This window comes from Bos indicus, chromosome 2 (assembly GCF_029378745.1).
Source record: "Bos indicus isolate NIAB-ARS_2022 breed Sahiwal x Tharparkar chromosome 2, NIAB-ARS_B.indTharparkar_mat_pri_1.0, whole genome shotgun sequence".
Lineage (NCBI taxonomy): Eukaryota > Metazoa > Chordata > Mammalia > Artiodactyla > Bovidae > Bos > Bos indicus.
This window is the reverse complement of record NC_091761.1, coordinates 131,602,968-131,624,977: the sequence shown is the minus strand read 5'-3', so window position 1 is coordinate 131,624,977 and position 22,010 is coordinate 131,602,968. Positions and strand designations below refer to the sequence as shown.

Here is a 22,010-nt window from a genome sequence, read left to right as displayed (position 1 = left end):
CGGAGATGCGTTGCAAATGTAGCATGGGCCATCTTAAAGACTCCACCTTTAAACTATCTAACTGGGAGGCAGTTGAGAAGCCACTGGAAGGTTTGAGTAGCAAGATGGTATCACCTAACTTACACTTAAAAAAGTCTCACTCTCATAGCTATGTTAACAACAGACTGAAAGGGAAGGAGTAATAGGAAAAGCAGGTTATTGCTCTAACACAGGTAAGAGATGATGGTGGGCTTAGAAAAGATTGACAATAGTGGAGGTAATGAAAAGAGGTCTGTTTATGTATATATTTTAAAAACAAAGTCAAAATAACTGTTTAGAGACCAGTATACACCCAAGGTTTTTGACTTCAGAAGCTGGAAAGATGCTATTGCCATTAACTGAGATGCAGGAGGTACGGGAAGTGCAGGGCCTTTCTGGTGGCAGAGGAGGGACAGAACTGGGGAAGAGGGGGATGATCGTGAGTCTGGTTTTGGACACATCCAGTCAGACATACAAGTGGTGACAGCCAATAGGTATTTGTATAAATAAATGCGGGCCAGATTTATGTATCTACTGTACACTATGTACACTAGTGTATCTATGTACATGAATGTTTGTGTAATGCACAAACATACATACACTTATGTATCTATGTACACTAGTATTGTACAGGTGGTATTTAAAGCTTTGAGAATGAAAAGAATTATCCACTCTGAGGCATCATACAATGTCTATCAGACCCGAAGTTGTATCTGAGGGGCATAATCAGGGTTCTAAGAATGACAGGAAGCCTAAGGTCTAACCCTGGGACACTCAGACACTAAGGAGGCAGGTGGGAAATCTGGAATTCTTAGGAGACTGACAAAGAATGAGAGGAAAAATCAGAAAGATGCAGTGTTCTGAAAAGCAAGTGAAGGAAGTGTTTCATGTAGATGGGAGCCATCAACTGGGTCAAATGCTGGTACAGAGACTTGACCAGCAAGTAAGTATGTCAAGGACTACGAACTTATTACTTCTCTGAGTCCCATTTCTTTGGTACTTTATGGATGGTCCTAGAGATTCTCATATTGAGTGAAGGAAGACAGACAGAGAAAGACTAACCGGCCACTCTGAAGACCACTGAGCGCTTTTCTGAACGTGTGGCTTCTGAGCTGAAACCCCAACAATTCTAATTCTATACCTCAGTGATCCAAGGTACAAACACTGGTCCTAAACTACAGCAGGACAATGTGCATCCAGTACAAAGACTGTCTACAGAAAGGGCTCTGGATTATAAACACAATTTCCCAGAAGTCAACGTAACAAAGACCTTACACAAACATTCAAAACATAAACCCGGTGAATTACAAATTTAAACAAATTAATGTGTCTGCACGAATCCACAAGGACATGTGACAATCTAAATAATCAGTCCAATAATGAAAATAAAAACAAAAATAAATGGTACCTAATTAAACTTAAAAGCTTTCGCACAGCAAAGGAAACCATAAACAAAATGGGAAGAAAACCCTCAGAATGGGAAAAAATATTTGCAAAGAAAGCAACTGACAAGGGATTAATCTCCAAAATACACAAACAGCTCATGCAGTTCAATATAAAAAAAAAAAAATTAAAAAAAAAAAAAAAAATGAACTGAAGATCTAAATAGACATTCCTCCAAAGAAGATATATAGGTGGTTAAAAAGCACATGAAAAAATGCTCAACATTATTGATTATTAGAGAAATGAAAATCAAAACTACAATGAGTTAACACCTTACACTGGTCAGAATGGGCATCATCAAAAAAACTACAAACAGTAAATGCTGGAGAGGGTGTGGAGAAAAAGGAACCCCCCTACACTGCTGCTGGGAATGTAAGCTGATACAGCCTCTATAGAGAACAGTATGGAGGGTCCTTAAAAAACTGAAAACAGAGCTACCATATAATCAAGCAATCCCACTTCTGGGGATGTATCTGCAGAATAAAGTAACTGGAAAAGACACGTCTACCTCAATGTTCACTACAGCACTATTCACAATAGCCAAGACATGGAAGCAACCTAAAGGTCTAGCAACAGAGGAATGGATAAAGATGTGGTACATATATACAATGAGATATTCTTCAGCCATAAAAAAGAACAAAATAACACCATTTGCAGCAATATGGATGGACCTAGATTCTCATACTGAGTGAAGTAAGACAAAGACAAATATATGGTTATCACTTATATGTGGAATTAAAAAAAAAGGTTACAAATCAACTTATCTACAAAACTGAAACAGTTAAGATTAGAAAATAAATTTATAGTGGGGGGGCATAAATTGGAAGCATGGGATTGACACATACACACTGCTGTTGCTGCTAAGTTGCTTCAGTCGTGTCCAACTCTGTGCGACCCCATAGATGCCAGCCCACCAGGCTCCCCCGTCCCTGGGATTCTCCAGGCAAGAACACTGGAGTGGGTTGCCATTTCCTTCTCCAGTGCATGAAACTGAAAAGTGAAAGTGAAGTCGCTCAGTCGTGTCCGACTCTTAGCGACCCCACGGACTGCAGCCCACCAGGCTCCTCTGTCCATGGGATTTTCCAGGCAAGAGTACTGGAGTGGGGTGCCATCGCCTTCTCCGATATACACACTACTATGTATAAAATAGATAACTAATAAGGATCTGTTGTGTACCACAGAGAACTCTTTGTAATGGCCTACATGGCAAACAGAAGGGGAGAAATTGGAAACAGTGACATTTTCTTGGGCTCCAAAATCACTGTGGTGACTGCAGCCATAAAATTCAAAGACACTTGCTCCTTGGAAGGAAAGCTATGACAAATCTAGACAGCATGTTAAAAAGCAGAGACATTACTTTGTTGACAAAGGTCCGTCTAGTCAAACCTATGGTTTTTCCATTAGTCATGTACAAATGTGAGAGTTTGACCATAAAGAAGGCTAAGCGCCAAAGAATAGATGCTTTCAAACGTGCTGGAGAAGACTCTTGACAGTTCCTTGGACAGCTAGGAGATCAAACCAGTCAGTTCTAAAGGAAATCAGTCCTGAATATTCATTGGAAGGATTGATGCTAACACTGAAGCTCCAATACTTTGGCCACCTGATGCAAAGAGCCAACTCACTGGAAAAGACCCTGATGTTGGGAAAGATTGAAGAGGACAAGGGGGCGTCAGAGGATAAGATGGTTAGATAGTATCACTGACTCAAGAGACATCAATCTGAGCAAACTCCCACAGACAGTGAAGGACTCTGGCGTGCTACAGTCCATGGGGTTGCAAAGAGTTGGACATGACTTAGCAGAACAACGTAACAGATTATGTTTGCTGTACACCTGAAACGAACACAACACTGCAAATCAATTACACCCCAATAAAAATTTTTTAAAAGATTTGGAGTTATTAAATTTTCCAAACAGTGGTGACATTACAGTGGCAGTTTTTTAACAAATGAACTACCATAAAAATTCTCTCAGAGTTTTATCTTAAATGTTTGAATGATGAAGATATTACGCTATTTCTATGTAGAAGTGCTACAGAAGCCTGAATTCTCCTATATTCTCGGTTATAACTCTAAATAGAAAATAAATGAGCTACCAACCAGTTCATTCCCGTCAGCATGGCTACTGTCAAAAAACAAAAACAAACAAACAAACAAACACCGGAAAATAAGTGTTGGTGAGGATATGGAGAAATCAAAACTCCTGTGGCCTGACTGATGGTGGAATGTAAAATGGTAATAGTCACTGTGGAGAATGGTGTGGTGGTTCTTCACAAAATTAAAAGTAGGATTATCATATCATCCAGATATTCCACTTCTGGGTATTTGAAAACGGTGTCTCAAAGAGATATTAATACACCAAGGTTAACAGCAGCATTATTTCACAATGGTTAAAATATGAAAGCAACCCAAATGTCCAATGACAGATGAATGGGTAGACAAAATGTGGAGTGTGTGTGTGTACACACACACACACACAAATATTCATTCTTAAAAAGAAAGGAAATTCTGACACATGCAACAATATAGCTGAACTTTAAAGAACATTATGCTAAGTGAAATAAGCCAGTTACAAAATTACTGTATGATTCTATTTGTATGAGGTAGGTACCTACAGTAGTCAAAAACCATAGAGACAGAAAGTAGAATGGTGGTGGCCAGGGGTGCGGGATAAGGGGGAACAGGGGGTTCTTGTTCAGTGGGTACAGTTACAGCTTTATAAGACTGAAAGAATGCTGGAGATGGGTGGCGCAATGGTAGCACATTACTGAAGTGCGTAAGAGCACTAAACACTGTGCTCTTAAAAATGGCTAACAAGGTGCACTTTACATATTATGTGTATTTTATCACAATAAAAAACTGAAAAAATTTAATAATAAGCAGCTGAAAGGACATGGTTTAATGCTGAATATTCTAGCAGTTGACCATGAAAAGTTACTCTATGGTAGTCTTATGAAGGTCAACATGTGGCTTGAGTTTCAAAAAGAAACTACATATGGAGATATGAAAAGGAAAATATCATGGGACAAAAAAAGAAACCCACAATAAAAGGTTTTATTCCTAGCTCACCTAGAAGTAATCTTAAATGAATATTTAATCTCTCTCCTTTCTCATGAAAAAGGGGCTAAGGAAGTAACACAGACATGTGTGCTTTAAAGCCCAGGCCTCTGGCTTTTACCTGATGTCCACTCTAAGTTTGGGATAATACTGAGACACATATTTCCTGATGAGACTGTAGGAAGCTTCTTTAGGTTCACAAAGGCGAGTAAAGGCCAGTGGGAGGATATCCTCCAGTTTTACTTGTGGTTCTGGATCCACTGCAGAGCTCCTGTTCTGAAATGTAATATCAGAAATGATCATCATTACAGGTTTCTGTTCTATTGCTTCTATATTCAACACAAGGGCTTTCCCTAGCTGACTGCCAAATCAACTAGCCAAAAGAAAAACTAACCCTTTTTAGCACATTCAAACAAATCACAGCATTGTGGTGTAATGCCACTGGCGTGGCCATTTCTTTGAGGTAAAAATTTCAAACTGGGACAGTTAAAAATACATATAAAACTGAAAAACAAAGATGTAGAGGAACAGTCATGATTTCAATCACTGACTCAGAGGGAATACTGCATATCTCACAGTTATTGTATACCTTCCATACAACTTTCCGTAAATGAATGCATGTGTCTGGGGGAAGGCTAGGAAGGTAGTACCTGCACTAAAGAAAAACCGCCTCGAGGTGCGGTACTTTTAGGATCTAATGTTGGGTAAAAAAGTACTTGTATGCCTCTTCTAGTTTAAAGGTATTTCACAAAAAAGCAAAAAGCTGTAACTCATACAGCTGCCCATGACTCAATATAGGGCAGTTAGACGCACAGCTTCTGGCTAAACGATAGGAGCAAATGATTACAGCCTCTCCAGGGCTTCACAGAAACGCAGCCCCTGCCTAATGCACAGCAACACTCAGGAACACTGCACCGTTTAGAAGCACCAACAGTGTTACTGCGCTCCGGCAAACTGGTACAGACTTCTTACCTTTCTGTTTCTGGATTTCTGAGGTGGTTTTCTCGATTTCTGGACCACAACAAAACTCCCAGAAGCACCTTTTCCTTTTACCTAAAATAAATTAACTTTAGTTGCAATAACCAGTATTTTTACTTTAAATGATTCTGGTACTCATATTGGTAACTTTAAATTACAGGGCATGGTGATGTAAGAACTAATGTAAAGTGCTGTTAAACTCTTCAGAGAAAAAAGAGTGGATGAGTCAGAAGACTTGGGATTGAACACTCTTTATGGTATCATCTAGCTATTCAATACTAGACAACTCACAAACCCTCTCAGCTTTTGTTTCCTCATCTACGAAGTTGGGGAAGAATGAAAAATGCTATTGTGATAGCAGGTTAAACAGTCTACTACAAGCTTTCCAAAAAAAAAGTTCCATGGAAGGGACACAATCTTCTGGGAAAATGAGAAAACCTCTACCAAGGAAGACAGTTCCTTGGCAAAAGTTCAGAGCCTAGTTAATCTCAGGCCACAATGCTTCCCACAGTTTGTCCATTAGAGATTATTACTGCATAAGGGAAAAGTTATCTAATTTTAGACACTGCACATGATAATACGTGCAAGTCTTATCATGTTTCCATAGTTTACAAATCACTGTCATAGAACTTCAGGTTAACCTGAGTCTTCCACTTTGGTTTTACCGACACCACTAGGAATACAGCAATCAAATGCTTTCAGTCTATAAACTTGTTGAAGCATCAAACTGAGGGCCAGCCTATGAGGCAAAATAGGTCACAAACTATATCTTCATGAAGATAAACATGAAGCTAGCTCATAAACTCTGCTGACATACACTATGATACAGGTCTCTGGTTCTAATTATATTGGTTAGATAATTGTTTTTATGCAATGGTTACTTTAAAGGCTATTTAAACGTTAGATTTACAACATTTGAGAAAGCTGGAATATAGGCTCCACAGCAGGAAACTGTTTTCCTCACTGATGGACCGCCAAGCACCTGGTACACAGGAGGCAACTCAGTAATGTATTTGTGAAATTAAGGACTCATTGAAAGTTCCTAAGACTTTAAATGGCTGAGCGGCACAGAACTCTGTATTAATCAAACCATGCAGAAAGGTTCAGAAAAAAGGCAACAGGACTCTGGGGCTGCAGTGAATTAGATCCTCAGAACCATCTTTGCTGCTACCACGGGACCTCAGGAGTTACTTCATCCCTCTGGACTTCTGAAGAATGTGTAGACAAGAAAGCTCATTCTGGCATTAGTGTCATGATCTTAAGCAATGTGGAGTTTAAAAAAAACAAAAAACAAAAAACTGAGGTAGAGATGATTTACAATATTGTATTGTACAGTTTCAGGTACATAACAGTGACTTATATTTTTACAGATTAAACTCGATTTAAAATTACTGTAAATATTGCCTATATTCATTATGATACACAAAGCATCCTCAAAGCTCTAAGTAGTGTTTTGATGTACTATCCAAACTAATATGGATTGATGCCTGAAATCAATATTGGTTTTAGTATTATTCTCAATTTACTCAAGTTCTGATGCTTCCAAAAGCTTTAACAGATTTAGATACTAGTAAGTTAAGGTAAACCTATTTACAAAGCTAATTTATGATGATCGCCAGTCTAGTCACAGAAGTTAGGTTTTAAAACTAACAAACCTAAGACAAGAACTATGATCTTTTTTGGTGCTGCAACAACAGGCCAGCTCAACCCCACTTCTCACCTTGAGCACTACATAATCTTAAGCACAAGCAGCCCCCAAAGGAAAGCCAATTAAAAGTACAGGCAGGGGTTTTCCCTTGTGGTCTGGAGGCTGAGACTCTGTGCTCCCAGTGCAGGGGATCCAGGCTTAATTCCTGGTCAAAGAACTGGATCCCACATGCCTCAACTAAAGATCCTACATGTCACAACTAAGATGTGGTACAGCCAAATAAATAAATACTTAAAAAAAAATTGTACAGGCAGCTAGAAAAAATTTACACTATCATATTGCTTCTGTTCTTTAGAATACTTACTAAAGCTAATTGGCACCAGTGACTTTGTAAAACCAGGTTAAGCATAAGCCCTTCATCATTATGTTAACTTATTTTAACGAACTCACAAAGCACAAAAAGCCTAAATGTTACTATACATGGATTTATAGCTAATATATGCTTATTATAAATAACCATTTAATACCTGTTTGATAACACCTCTATTTAATTCTCTTTTCAGTGCCTGTTTGAGGAGGTAGCCCCTTCTCTCCAGCTCCAAAGAAGGGTACTTATGGATGATGTATTTTCGAATAGCAACCACGGAGGCACCGCTCTTCTGGAAGCATGCCTAGGAAACAGATTATTAAACCATACACATTAATTTAAAATAGCTGTTTTTCATGTGTTTTCTGACATGTATGTTTTCAAAATAAATTATTTTGGAAGTGAACTTGATAATGGATGATAAAATGGCAACAAAGAGTGAATAATATTTCTGGTAACTTCAGTTCATCATGACTGTGGAGAAATACAGAATTAGCAATATTTCTGCAACAATTTTAAATCGTTAAAAAGAGCCAAAGAGAAGATACAACATGTGAACAATGTTCTGTGTTAATGAAAAAGCTTCTCCCACTCTAATACTATTCTGCACCTAGAAGACATCCTCAGCCTGACAGTAAGGAGACCAGGACACTCTACAGTGTGCAGTTCACAGACTTGGCCCATTTTACAGACTTTGGCTCACCAAAACCAGTATTTCTCTGCAGGCTTTGTGTCAATGCTAGCAGATAATATAAGCAAAGACAATCTGAATAAATGGCGTAAAACTGGGTTTACAAATGCAAAGCTTTCAGGGGAGTTTTGGACAACAATGAGAGCGTTCAACTGCTATTTCAAGTGCCCTCTTCCTTTCCCATCCTATTTCTCTATATTTCATCTGACTAATGTCCATGGAAGATTCAAGCAGGTCATTAGGCCACAAAGGTAGCAATTTTTCTTCAAATGCTTTACATTTTGCAATACCCATGCAGTATCTGTTGCCCACCAATTTTGTGTAGCTGTTACCTATAAATTGACCATAGGATTTAGTAATTGTTATTGGATAAAGACTTGGGTGAAAGCTTATATACTGACAGTAAAGAAAAATGTCACAGACAAACGGACCACAAAAGACTATACAACACAAAACAGGTTAATATGGACTGTGTTAATAAGGATCATTTACTTCAAGCAAATGTCTCCAACCTATTACAACCGATTTAAGTTTACTCCTGATCTTACAAGAGAACACAAAGTAAAGAATATCAAGCAGAAAAGAACATTAAGGCTACAACAACCCCCTGCTCTACCAAACTGATAATAAGGTGAAAATAGATACCATCTATTTAATAATGATTTAATTCAGAAAAAGGTATCAGTGATCTGAAATTATAATTTGTTACACTGCATGGAATACACATGATCCACTGGATAAGATCTTACAGAGAAACACAAATGAACATTTTGGTCAACCCAACATCTATCTTTCATTTGTATAAATACGCATAATCATATTTAAACTATTCTTTAGAACTACATATACTGTTTAACTGTTTTATTATTTTAAAATTTTAGCCTCTTCTTCACCTTCACTATAATCCTGCTTCAAACCTAAGCTGAGTAATCACAGCTCAGCCTGCTCAGTAAGTGAAAGTCGCTCAATCCTGTCTGACTCTTTGCTACCCCATGGACTGCTAGCCTCCTCTGCTTATCCCCTGGGGCGGGATTCTCCAGGCAAGAATATTGGAGTGGGTTGCCATGCCCTCCCTCCAGGGGACCTTCCCAACCCAGGGATTGAACCAGGTCTCCCAAATTGCAGGCTGATTCTTTACCTTCTGCGCCACCAGGGAAGCCCAAGAATACTGGAGTGGGTAGCCTTTCCCTTCTCCAGAGGATCTTTCTGACCCAGGAATTGAATTGGGGTCTCCTGAATTGGAGGCAGATTTTTCACCCGCTGAGCTACCAGGGAAACCCAATCACAAAGTGAAATCCTTACAAAAAGGCTACAAAAAAAACAGAGTTCTCACTATAGTCAAGCTATCTAAACCAAGAAAGTTTTCTTAATGAGTTGAGAGTAATCTTGAAGGAATGCAGGGAGAGGGTGGAAGGTAAACTCTTTCCCAGTTTCTATGGCAGTGCTGTCTTCTCAAATTCTAGGCATGACCAGTAGGCTCCGCTTTCCTACCTATATCTCTTTCTGTTAAGTTCAACTAAAGCCTTCTCTCTCCAATTCTGATTCAGATCCTAGCAAAAGAAAATCAGAGAGTCTATGGCCTCTGTTTTAACTACTCTTGTCATGTGATCACGTAAAATAAACACAGCAAAATTAGCCAGAAGAATTCATGCACAAAAAGGCAAGGTCAGATGAGAAGATTCCCTTAAAATAGGAAAACGGTATCTGATGATCACACAAGCTAATGAAAGTCAATGAATTATAGGAAAGTGATAAAGCTATGGAAGGAGGATAGTTTTTCCAAGTATTTTGGAATGACTAGGTGATGAAACCAAGTATTGAGGTTTCTAAAAGTTTCCTGTAAGTTTTCTAAAAGTTTCTAGAAGTTTTCAGGTGTGAAAGATAACCACCTACTAACGTTAGACGTAAGCTCTGAAAATGAACCTAAGGATAGTATGCTACTGCTGTTTACTCGCTCAGTTGTGGCCAATTCTTTTGCAACCCCTTGGACTGTGCCTGCCAGGCTCCTTTCCATGGGATTTCCCAGGCAAGAATACTGGATTGGGTTGCCATTTCCTTCTCCAGGGTATCTTCCTGACCTAGGGATCGAACCCCCATCTCCTGCACTGCAGGTGGATTCTTTAGCGCTGAGCCACTGGGGAAACTGTAAAGATAGTATACGTTTTTAAAATAAAAATTTTCTCGATGTTACTCTGAGTAATAATTAGATTTCATAAAGGTGAGGACTCTGTTTCTCTTATTCTATGCTGTATCACTAGTAGGATTACCTGATACAGAGAAACTAGTCCATAATGGTGTGCTGAATGAATTAACATGTTTAACCTTCAAATAAAAACTACACTTAAACTCAGTTAAAAAAAAAAAACTAAAAGCTAAAAATACTTGCTATAGCAAATCTGAGTTGTTAAAAAAATTAACAGTGCTCATCAAACGTGATATTATAAAAACATGAACTTAGCAACGGCTCTCTTCCATTTAGTCTCTTTTAGGAAGCAGAGCAAGGTTTCTGATGTCCGCACAGGAGTATGCCATTTTCAAATACGCAAGACACAAACAGAATAAATCTATGATGAACTGCTTGAAATAAAAACTTGCCTTAATGGCCTCAGTTAGGATTGCATCCATCTTGGGACGTGGGGAGGAAGCCATCGGTGTTTGTTTCTGGGCCCTGGCTAGCTGGCTGGCAGAAAGGGTAGCCCAGGAAGGTATTGTTTTTTTCACTTTCTTCTCCTTTTCTTTAGACTGATCTTTCTCACTTTAAAACAAAGAATTATTATTATGCAAGATAAACTCTTCAGAAAGAAGTATAAAGTCAGAAAGAAGAAAAGACTGGTGAGAAATAAAAATCAATGTTTTAATTCATTTCCACACTGAAGTGATACGTAAAGTAAGCATTTTACAAAATAAAACATTTTTTAAAAACTGGGCACTTTAAATGAGCCAAAAAGGTGTGTTCTCTCAGGTGCACACAGGAGAGAGAAGTTATATAAACCAGAACTAGCACGAAGGGCCAGTACATAAAAGAAATGAGCATTTAAAAATGCATTCCAGTAACAGCTACAACAGACGCAATTCAGCACAGTGCGAAGAACTCAAGCTCTGAAGTCAGAAAACCTGAGTTTGAGTCTTAGCTCTAACATTTACTAGTTATGTGATCTTAGCAAGTGACCTGAGCCTCAGTCTCCCCATCTTAAAAGAGAAACATGATACAAAATACTTCACAAGGTGCTTCAAGAAATTATGAGATTATGTTTATACAAAGTTTTGTGAATCACAGAGCATTATACAAATTTTACTCTAAGTAATAATAAAAACATCCCATGCACCTAAAATACAGGGTAGCTGCTAAAAATTCCACAAACATCAAAAGTACTTATGATACTGGAATGAAGGATTAGAATTCCACCTAAAAGGTATAGTTATTTCTAAGGCATTCTTTTATTTTAAAAGTAATTCCTCACTGTTCTCACCAATTATGAAAAGAAAATGCTACCAGCTGTCCTGCAAAAAATAATTTTAATTAAAAAAGAATCACCATTACACTGTACAGGTTATTGAGAGCAAATTCTGCTTTCAGATTCTCAAAGTCACCCTCCAACTGAATACTTCATCAAATATATACAGTTTTAGGTCACTCTAGCAATGTCCTGGTATAGATTAACGCTAACATAAACATGTAAAAATAACTCACGCCTGGCACAGAGGGAGAAATAAAATGATGAAGTATCTCCCAGGTCAGACTTTTAAAGTCACACTACATTTCTTACTGAAAACCGCGTTCTGAAGCCAAGAAGAATGAATTATACATTAGTCAAACCATTGTTCTAACTACTACAAATTCTAATAGGCCATACAACTACATCATAAGCCTATTTCAAAAGATAATTCCCCCAAAATTAAATCTAAATATCATGTATCCAGCATAAATTAACATTATACCACTTAAAAAAAAATCTGATCCATATTCCTTTATATAGTCTTCAATTATAAAAAGCAAGAAGGCTTAAGTCCTTACTCCTTTTTGGTTTCCTCAGAAGGCTTGTTTTCTTCCTTCTCTTCATTCTCAGGTTGCCCCTTTGGCTGCTCTGTCTCACTAGATGTAGCAGGTGGAGTTTCATTCTCTTGTTCCTCTACAGTAGAGATAGATTCTTCTGAACTTACATCTGGTTCTTAAAATAAACCAGTAAATCAGGTGAGTAGAATTGCATCAAGTAAATACATTAGAGCCTGAGTCAATAAAAGGATAAAAGCTCATCTCTTTAAACAGGTTAAGTCAAATGTTCCAAGTAACAGTTGTACTCTAAAATGAGTAAATGTCTATGAGTACTGTTTTTTTCCTTCGTATCATTCAAACTGTGTATATAATGGGTTGCCGATCCAAACCATTATGTGAGAAAAGGAAAAGGATCAGGAAATTACACAGCCAGTGAAACTCTTTTATCCCAAACTGAATCTCTTGATTGTTCTACTCCATAATATTAAGGATAAGACTTATAATTAAGAAATTAGCCATTTTATAGTTGAATAAGTATTAGTAAGGGAATAAATAATAAAAAATTAAAATGAAATTTTCAAGTCAAATGATTTGGGCAAGGGTAGAAATATGAGTGGGGGAATACTGAGGTCTGCAATTGCCTGTCAGTCTTTTCTCAGGAGGTCTCTTTGAGCAGCTACTATGAAACAGAATCCCAGGAAATGATTAAGCAGAGACTACGAAGGATGTCAGGGGCCAAAATCAGGCAAAAAGAAAAAAAGGATATGCTTGAAGAGTTTGGTCATTTAAATTACGTGAACTCATTACTAGCATAATGAAGACTTCTTTGGGGCCCTCACATAAGTATTTCCTTCTCTAGTGGGTCATCCCGACCCAGTGAGCGAACCCAAGTCTCCTGCATGGGCAGGTGGATTCTGAGCCACCAGTAAAGCTCAAATTTCAGGACAGTCAATTGTAATTTGTAAATCATCCTGGATTATGCTCTTCAACCAGACATGCAGATAAGTCAAAAATTCTCCTACATATGTTCAGCCAAAATCAAGGCTCTAGGATCAGATGTATCTGGATTCAATTTCAGAGCTTCTAATGTTCTAGTTCACATTATCTTGGGGCAAGTTCTTTGACACTTCTGAGTACTCTTACCTCACAGGGTTGTTATAAACATTGTATAAAATGGTTTAGGGAAAACCTGTAGGCCAGCACTTGTATACTGTGATTCCCAGCCTCCTTTGGCCTCTTCTGCTGCTTCTATAGCTGTTTGGCAAATACTAAGGCTAGAACTTTAACAATGGTATCTGGTGATACAGATAACTACAAAATATGTATTTTTTTTAATCTTGATGCACCTTTTCCTGCCCTTTGTCTCAACTATTTGGCCTGCCTAACTGTCCCACCAAACTGGCTGTGTAACAACTGTCATGTTTACTGATTTTTCCATTGCCTTACTTTAAAAAATGGAAAAGCTCAGAGTGTATATAGAGCTTTCTCAAATGGTAAAGAATCAGCCTGCAATGCAGGAGAGCTGGGTTCGACCCCTGGGTGGGGACAACTCCCTGGAGACGGGCATGGCAACCCACTCCAGTATTCTTGCCTGGAGAACTCCACAGAATGAGGAGTCTGGCCAGCTACAGTCCATGGGGTCACCAAGAGTCAGACACAATTGGGCGACTAACACTTTCACTGTAACAACAGAGCTACAAATTAAATTTCACCTTATTTTCTCTTAAAAGTTTACAATTTAATAAAGGTTCAGGTGCTCAGCTGATAATGAGTATGTATTACATATGAGACATTATTTCCAACTCATTAAACTATTCTATCTTTTCAGATTTATAAAATTTAAAACATGAGTGAAGTCCAATCATTTTCATATACAAAATACTATATAAAAGGACAGAGATAAGACGGATAAACAGAACTTGTGAAGTCTTTTATTGGTCCTTTATAAATTCTTGGTTGACTTTCTTAATACCTCTTACATCTAAACACTCGTGTATTCTGAAAACTCGTGTTATCAGTGACTTCAGCTGGCTGTTAAATGCGGATTAAGGTAGGCCATCAAGTGGTTTATCCCAGTGCTGGACAAAATAACCTTCCCTCCAACTCACCAGCAACTATTTTTTTAAATATGCTAATTCCCTTGTCTCCTCACTGCCTTAGGCCAGAGTACCCAAGATGCTTATAGTATTCATCTGAGGATACTGAGCCAAAACTCAGGCTTAGCTGCAGCAGAGTATATCTCTGGTGCACCAATGATAAAGGCAACAAAGGTGCATGGTTTATTTTATTCATAATATATGCTGGTCAGCAAATATTCAGTTCTAATAGTTGTAACATGGGCAGCACCATGTGCTCAACCCTGGCAAAGAAGAGAGAGAAAAAGGTCACGAAAAGAACAAGAAAAGCAGTTACACTTGAAGAAAGGAGCACAAATACTCCAGATCGATAGTTCTACCTTTTTCTTGATTTACTATGTTTCCAGCTCTATCTGGCTAATCTTCTCTCCACCAACACCAAGGTTACAAACCAACACTTTAATCACCCATTTGCTCCCTTATGGCCTCCTCATGACTTCCAGTCGAGCCTTCCACCCAGTCTTCCTCCCCATGACACTGTATGCCCAGAAGCTACTACACTTTTGACCATTTCTGTTCTCTCCAACCATCTTTCTATTTTTAATTCTAAGAACATGAAATTTTTGCCTTCTAAAAATCTTCAGAGACAAGATGAAATTCTTTCTTTGCCCAGAGGGTCCAGAAATGACATACCAACTGGTACCACTTCTCTCTCTAAATGCTCCCCACAAACACTTACGTTCAAGGGAATTTATGGGACACTCTAACCTGGAGCAGAAACGCTGGCCTTTTTAAGCTGTCCACTGCTTTACTTTACCTGGCTTTTCTTCTACTCCTTCAGCGAGCTTGCTCTTGGGAGGAGTTTCCCGGGTAGAATTCACAGCTCGACGAATCGGCATGGTGTTATCTTCTACCTTCTAAGAAAAGAAATGGCCATAATCACACATGCAAAAACAATTTATCTCTTCTCTCTTTCTCAAGGGGGGCTAATTAGGTGCCAGAAGATGTAGGAGAATTCTTCAAGTCGACTCCAGGATCTGATGCAAATTACTTTTTAACAAGTTTTTTTGAAATGAAAATATGATTCTTAAGAAGTAGTTCTCAAAATGTTTTATTTTAGCTAGAATTTCAAATGGAAGTAAGTAATTATACTTGATTTGAAATAAATTTAGAAGCTTGGAGGTTTTCTCAGGAGTTTGAGGGATAAGGGAAGATGAAAAGAACTTTGTATCTACTTGATTTTTTTAGATTCATAACCCAGACTCCCCAAAGCAGAGGAAGGAACAGGTACCAAGAAGGACCCAGCAGGGCCTGAAGTCAGGGACTGATCCAAGAGTGAGCTTCAAGAATGTGTCAGCCCCTACCTCACCTAACTTGTCCGCGTGGATCAGCTGAGCTCCTACTATAAGTGGGAGTGCCTTAGGATGGACGAGTTCACCTTGAGACGTATCAGTCGCCATTTAAAATAATTTCTAGGCCCGAGTACAGGTTACACTCTGAAGCCTCTGCTGTTAACCACAAGGATTTTTCCTAATGGTTTCAGTGTGAAGCATCAACCTAAAGCACAGAAAAGACCTGGTGTGAAGATTATAGAAACAAAACTAAACTAAAACGTCTAAATTTAATATACATCCAAAGGGGGGAAAATTCACTATAAAACTTATAAATGACAGATGACTTGGTCAATTATCATTCAGAAAGATAAAAATTACTATCAAAATACACACTGTGTAAAGCAGCGACTAAGACAAACGCACAAGCCACAGCAGCCGCTGCACCTTCCACATGAACAAAGGCAGCCAGGACAAGAAAGCTCATAAGACCCTAACCCCATCCTGTCTCCTGTTACTATCAGGAGCTTAGAACAGACTACAAGACCCAGAAAAGGTTCATCTATGTTTACTCAAGGATCATTTTACTAAAGAGAGAAATGTTGTTAATGTTCTCAAAGGGGTCAGGAAACTTAACTGCAAACTTAACTCCATCTCCATCAGAGAAGTTATACAAGGACAAAAATACTGCTGAAGAACGTAACAGTCTAAAAGCCTCCAGACTCAGAAAAGCAAATTCAGACCATCACCTAAGAGATTAAGCATGCTTCTAAGACCTTAAGAACAAAATTAAATATTGAAAAATAAAATCTATGTAAGATCACTCAAATTTACCTAATCACTTAATACCCTCTGCTCCCCTTATCTCATCTGAGAATCAAGGACACTTTATAATAAAAATTTCTCAAAAAGAAAAGAAAATGATCAGTCAGGTGTTTAGATCTTTGTGCTAATGAACATTAATGAAGAACTGGGCAAGAGGAGACTACTCATTCAACTTCTGCTTTAGGCTCTAAACTTGTCTAGGAATTTAAGAGCTTTCAATTTGTCAGGTAATAGTTATTAACTGTTACAAAGACTACTTAAAATGCTCATATAGAAATTTATGTCAAAAACTATAAAACACAGAAATAAAAACAGTTGTTTTGGGGGGGCTTTGTGACAACCTAGAGGGGTGGGATGGGGTGGGAGGTGGCAGGGAAGCTCAAGAGGGAGGGGACATATGCATACCTATGGCCGATCCATGATGATGTACGGCAGAAACCAACACAATATTGCAATTATCCTTTAATTAAAAATAAATAAATTTAATAAAAATAAATATACTTGCAAAAAAATTTTTGTTTTCTAATCAAAATGGACTTAAGGGCATTATTTAGGTTTGTGAAAGCTAAAAGTCTACCTTGGAAAAATTTCAATACATAAACTTGCTTACTCATCCAACTAGCACTTACACAGTAATATACTTTCCTTGATTAAAAAAAAAAACACAAATCTGATAATTTTACAGGTAAATACCATTCATAAGCACAATTTCACCATCAGGTTATTCTTGGTAAAGTGATACTGCTAATTCATCTTTCTTAACCCATGGTAATACTAGCTAGGCTGAAAATGATACTGAGAAATTAACAAAACCTTCAAGAGTCTCTTTTCATAGAACATCTTTTAAAAGAATATATGTTCTCTCTGTAAATAAAACACTAAAAAAATATCAAAACATTTCCAGTCAACTCTATATTTACTAATTGCTCAAAATTAAAACAAATTTTAGGGAGTGGGGGTGCAAAGAAATTATTCTCAATGCCAAAATGATAAAATTGACCAAAACCAGGGCAACAAGTACATGGCCCATCGACACCCGACATCATTGACCCGAGGACAAGAATATCAGTTTAAATTAGGTCTGGTAAGTATGCCCAGGTTGGAATAACTGAAAAATAAGTTGCTTTGCCAAGCTTCCTGAATGCACCCACCACAGTAACAGATCCTGACACTCTCCTGCTTAAACCTCCCCATCACTCTCCTCTCTTGAGTCCAGACACACAGACCTTCTGGTCCTCAGTGTGTGTTCTGCACATGCTGTGTTCTCACTCTGACATTCTTTCCCTGGATATTTCAATCAGGTTCAGCACAGTGTCACCCCCTCAGAAAGCCCTCCTATCCTTCTTTTTCTTCAGGTTTCTTCACAGCATTTAACACCACTTATAACTCAATATATGTCTATTTGCTTGTTTATTATGTGTCTCTCCCAGCAGAATGTAAGTACTACAAGGGCTAGAACTAATTCATCACTGCATCCCCAGTACCTAGAAGCATGCCCAACATACAGTGGGTGCAGCATAAATACTGGGGGGAGGGCCTCCCTGGTGGTCCAGTGGTTAAGAATCTGCCCTGCAATGCAAGGACACTGGTTCAATCCCTGGTCCTAGAAGATCCCACATGCTGCAGGGCAACTAAGCCACGACTACTGAGTCCACATGCCTAGAACTGGCGCTCCGCAACAAGAGAAGTCACCACCATGAGAAAGCCTGCACCCGGCAACAAAAATCCTGTGCGGCCAAAAATAAATTAAAAAACAAACCAACCAACCAACCGCAGGGCAAATGTTGAATGAACAATGACACCTGGCAGTACTTATTTCTATGTTCAACATGTGTAAAAAACACTTAAAAAATAAAAATTTAAAACAATATAAACATTAAGAAATGTTTGCCTCAGCTCTGAATTTCCTTAATAAAGGTCATGTAGCTTAAGGCTCTCTTTATAATAGGTTGGTTAATGACTTATTTCCTCAGTTCATGGTTCATCACAGAGCTGACAAAACTATCTGGATGGTTAACTTAAAACTACCTTAACAAGTACCTATTAACTGTTGATGCTGCGCTTCTGAATGATCAGACTTTTAGACTGCCGCACGTGTTCCCTGACAGAGATCTTATCTGGCTGGTTCACTGCCCTATACTTCCTGCCCAAGAAACATACTAGGCTCCAAACAGGTGCTCTACAAATATTTGTTAAAGTGAAAGAATGAACGAAACTTGAGTAAGTTTTTCATTTGGGTTCTTATGTGACAAACCAATCTCAGTTTACCTGTGGTGTGTGTGGACTTCCTGTGGTCATGAATCTGTTTTTGTTTTTTAAGTATAATGTCAGATGAACAATACAAAGATCTGCTTTTTTCAAGGGAAGTGCTAAGCTGTTTAAATACAGGCAATAAAGAAAAGGTTGTAAAAGTAGAAAGTCCATAATTTCAGAGTTTTAATTTACTTTCTCTACCTTAAGTGCAAGCACTAGAAAAATAAGCAGGAGTTCAACAATGTATTTCAGTTTTCTGATATCCTTGAAAACATGCATTTTAGGGAAAGTACTATTATTTCATATTTTACCATAAAATGTCTGCCAATACCTTACGTATTATAATGTCATTAGCCTTGCACTGATTACACTAAATTGTTCCCAATCTAAAGTCTTTCACTATATTCAGACTTACGGAGTAATGTCACAAAACGTATGCCTATAATTTGCTGGAAACTTTTTTCCCCACTTTTGTATTTCAAATAAATCAGTATTACTTAATTAGTATTTGTCTCGGACACAGATGCTCTGGACACTACAGGTACCTCCTCCTAAGATAAGGACGATCTAACTGGCTGAAGAGTGATTGTTTTCATCTATACACGAAGAGTTCAGGACGCTTCCTCCCAACATATCGCCCTCAATCTTCCAATTCGACAAGGCCAAAATTACCCTCTAAAAATGTTACTTCTACTCTGAAACACGCTGCACTAAATTTTCTGAAAAGAGCAATGAATTTAAAACTTCGTTAACAGCTTCACGCCTATACCAGACTAAACAAATCTTCCAAACTAGCCACGTCTAGCGTCACTCTAAGACAAGTCAGCTTGTCCGTGAAGCCCCAGGGGAATTCCCAGCTGCACTTCGAACCAGACTGTCACTTTTTAATGTAACGTAAGGTCAGGAAGCATAAGCGCAGAAAGAAAAGGTACACATGGAAAGAGGGGTCAAGTTCACCTTGGCCGTTCTCTGTGCGGGGGGACTGTCCCTCAAAGAGGTGTTTCAATCATTGTGTTAGTCGCTCTGTCGTGGCGGACTCTTTGCGACCCCATGGACTGCAGCCCACCAGGCTCCACTGCCCATGAGATTTTCCAGACAAGGATACTGGAGTGGGTTGCCATTTCCTTCTCCAGGCGATCGAACCCAGGGATCGAACCCGGGTCTCCTGCACTGAAGGCAGATTCTTTACCAACTGAGCTACAAGGGAAGCCCTGTTTCGATCATAGACAAGCGGTCAATAATTAAAAAAACAAAAAACCCTTTGATCTGGGGCTCTCACTTCACCCCTCCTACCTCCAGCTCTTTACAAATGCCCCTACTCACAGGCTTGACTATATTAACTAAATCCACCTCGTCTACAGAGCAGTGAGTCACAAGCTCGACGAAAGCCATGGGAACGGGGGTAAAAACGAAAGCTGAGTCCCGGGTGGCGGCGGCGGCAGCAGCAGCAGCAGCAGCGGCGGCGGCGGCGGCTTTTCAGGGGCGCGAACAGCTGACTCCGCGCCGGGCCCGAAAACCCGGGCGGAAAGACCAGCAGACAAAGGCGGGGAGCGCCGAGCACAAGGCGGGGGGTGGGGGAGAGGAGAGCGGAGCCGGGATGAAGGCGGCGAGGCAAAGGGCGGCGGGCTCAGCGCGAGCTCCGGCTCCGGAAGGCCGACGCCGCGACCCGGGCAGCGCCCGCCCGCCCGCGCGCACGCCACGCAGGAGGCGGCGGACCGCGAGCACCAGCCCCCCGCGCACTCACCGCTGGGAGCTCCGTAATGGCGGCAGCGGCGGCGAGGGCGGGGACCCCGGGAGGGTGGTGGGGGGGGCGGGTCCGCCACAGCCAGTCACCGCCGCCGGCATCTTTCGAACCGGCTCCGAAAACCTCTGAGGGAGTGGGGTGAGGGGGGAGGGCGGGGGCCCGCCGCGCGCCTCGGGAGCATGCGCGAGCCCTTAGCCAATCAGAGCCGGGCGGGAGGACGCCGGCGCAGGCGCGCTGCGAGGCAAGGCCCGCGATCAGGGAAGCGCTCCCTCACCTCCCCCCCGGTCCAAACAAAACAAGGGCGGGAGCGCGCGCGCGCCACAAGGCCCCGGAGGCGGCTTCCACCAGAAGGGCAGGGGGCTCGGTTCACAGCGGGGGGAGGGGAAGAGGGGGCGGAGCGGCCGGGGCAGGCAGACAAAAAAAAATAAAAGGCGCCACCTCCGGGGACGCCAGCGCCCCGCCCCCCTCCTCTCAGGGAGCGGCGTCGGCGCCCCGGGCGAGCGGTCTCTCCGCCCGCCTTCGGGGTCCAGCGGGCCTGCGCCCGCTGCCCGCCCGCCCGTTCCGTCCCGCGTTACCTCTGCGCTCCCCCCTTCCTGGCGCCCGCGTGCTGCGAGGCTTCTCGGCTCCGCTCCCGCTGCCGCTCGCCGCCTTCGCCACCGCTGTCCTCCAGGCCCAGCCGCCGAGCTCTGCCGCCCCGCCCCCCTGCTCGCGGCCCCGCGCGCGCGCCCATCCCTCACGCCGGCCCCGCCCCCTCCCCTGCGCGCGCCGGCGGCCGCGCCCCCAACAGCCCGCGGGCGCGGAGGGAGCGCGCGAGACTCGCCTCCCCTTGGTCGGGCACGCGGGGGCGCGAGAAGGCGGGCGGGGCCGGCGCGGGGGACGCCGGGGCGGCGCTGAGTGTCCCCGCGCCTGCCGCCGGCGCCTCTCGGGTGGCTCCAGTCGTCTTGGCTGTGGCTTCGGTGTCCTCGGGTTCCGTCCCTGAGTTTCCACTTCGGCTCCCCGTCTGCCTTTGGAGGGGGTTGGCCTTTCCCGCTCCCGAGTTGAGCACAAGAACGACCCCCTTCTTTGAAGACGACGAAATGATTAGAAACCCAGAGAGCGGAGAGTGTGCAGTTATCTCACGTTCGTTCCTATGAAGTCTCCTCACAGGACGCAGGAACGCCTCAGGAAAAGAACTGTAGAAGTTGCTTTTCTAGTCAATGAAGGGGTCTTCCCGGGCTCCCTCATCCACATATGCAGGGAGTGTCCTCAAGAAGGAAACGTCGGGATTGGAAAGGGAATTCCCTTCGAATTGTCATCTTTACGTTAGTTACCAGCATGTTTAGGCTATGTACGTTACTGCTGAAAAACGTTATAACTTTTTCAAAGTCGATTTTGGGAAAATTCGATGTATCTAAACTAGGTGTTTTGTCGGGGGTAGAGGGGGCTTGGTTCCTGAATACACGGAGAAATAGTAAACTACAATAGCCTCGAGGCTCAGAACAGTGTGAGAAGCAGTCGAATGCGGGTACCTGTCCTAAAGATTTTATTATCAAACCATTTTAAGCACTTCATAAGCCAGTCCTCAGGCTCTGGCGTTGCCATGAGCACTT

The 22,010-nt window shown here is 41.1% G+C and overlaps 1 protein-coding gene across 10 annotated transcripts in view; it reads right to left on the bottom strand.

Moving 5' to 3' along the window:
• Positions 1-21,132, bottom strand: part of HP1BP3 (heterochromatin protein 1 binding protein 3) — a 39,214-nt gene extending 18,082 nt beyond the window's left edge. For 4 of the 10 annotated variants that reach the window (XR_011563268.1, XR_011563266.1, XM_019982189.2 and 1 more), the window contains exons 1-8: positions 20,997-21,132; positions 15,633-15,825; positions 15,086-15,185; positions 12,215-12,368; positions 10,795-10,954; positions 7,669-7,812; positions 5,488-5,568; positions 4,637-4,791 (exon numbers count right to left, since the gene is read on the bottom strand). Coding sequence is in view for 8 of the 10 variants with exons in the window: in XM_019982189.2 (XP_019837748.2) it covers positions 4,637-4,791; positions 5,488-5,568; positions 7,669-7,812; positions 10,795-10,954; positions 12,215-12,368; positions 15,086-15,185; positions 15,633-15,728 (890 nt within the window). In the remaining 2 variants the exon portion in view is untranslated. Of the gene's footprint in view, positions 1-4,636; positions 4,792-5,487; positions 5,569-7,668; positions 7,813-10,794; positions 10,955-12,214; positions 12,369-15,085; positions 15,186-15,632; positions 15,826-16,829; positions 16,885-20,421; positions 20,443-20,996 lie in introns of those variants that run through there. The other 6 variants (XM_070777468.1, XM_070777499.1, XM_070777488.1 and 3 more) reach the window with 6 other exon arrangements.
• Between the last annotated feature and the right edge of the window lie 878 nt (positions 21,133-22,010).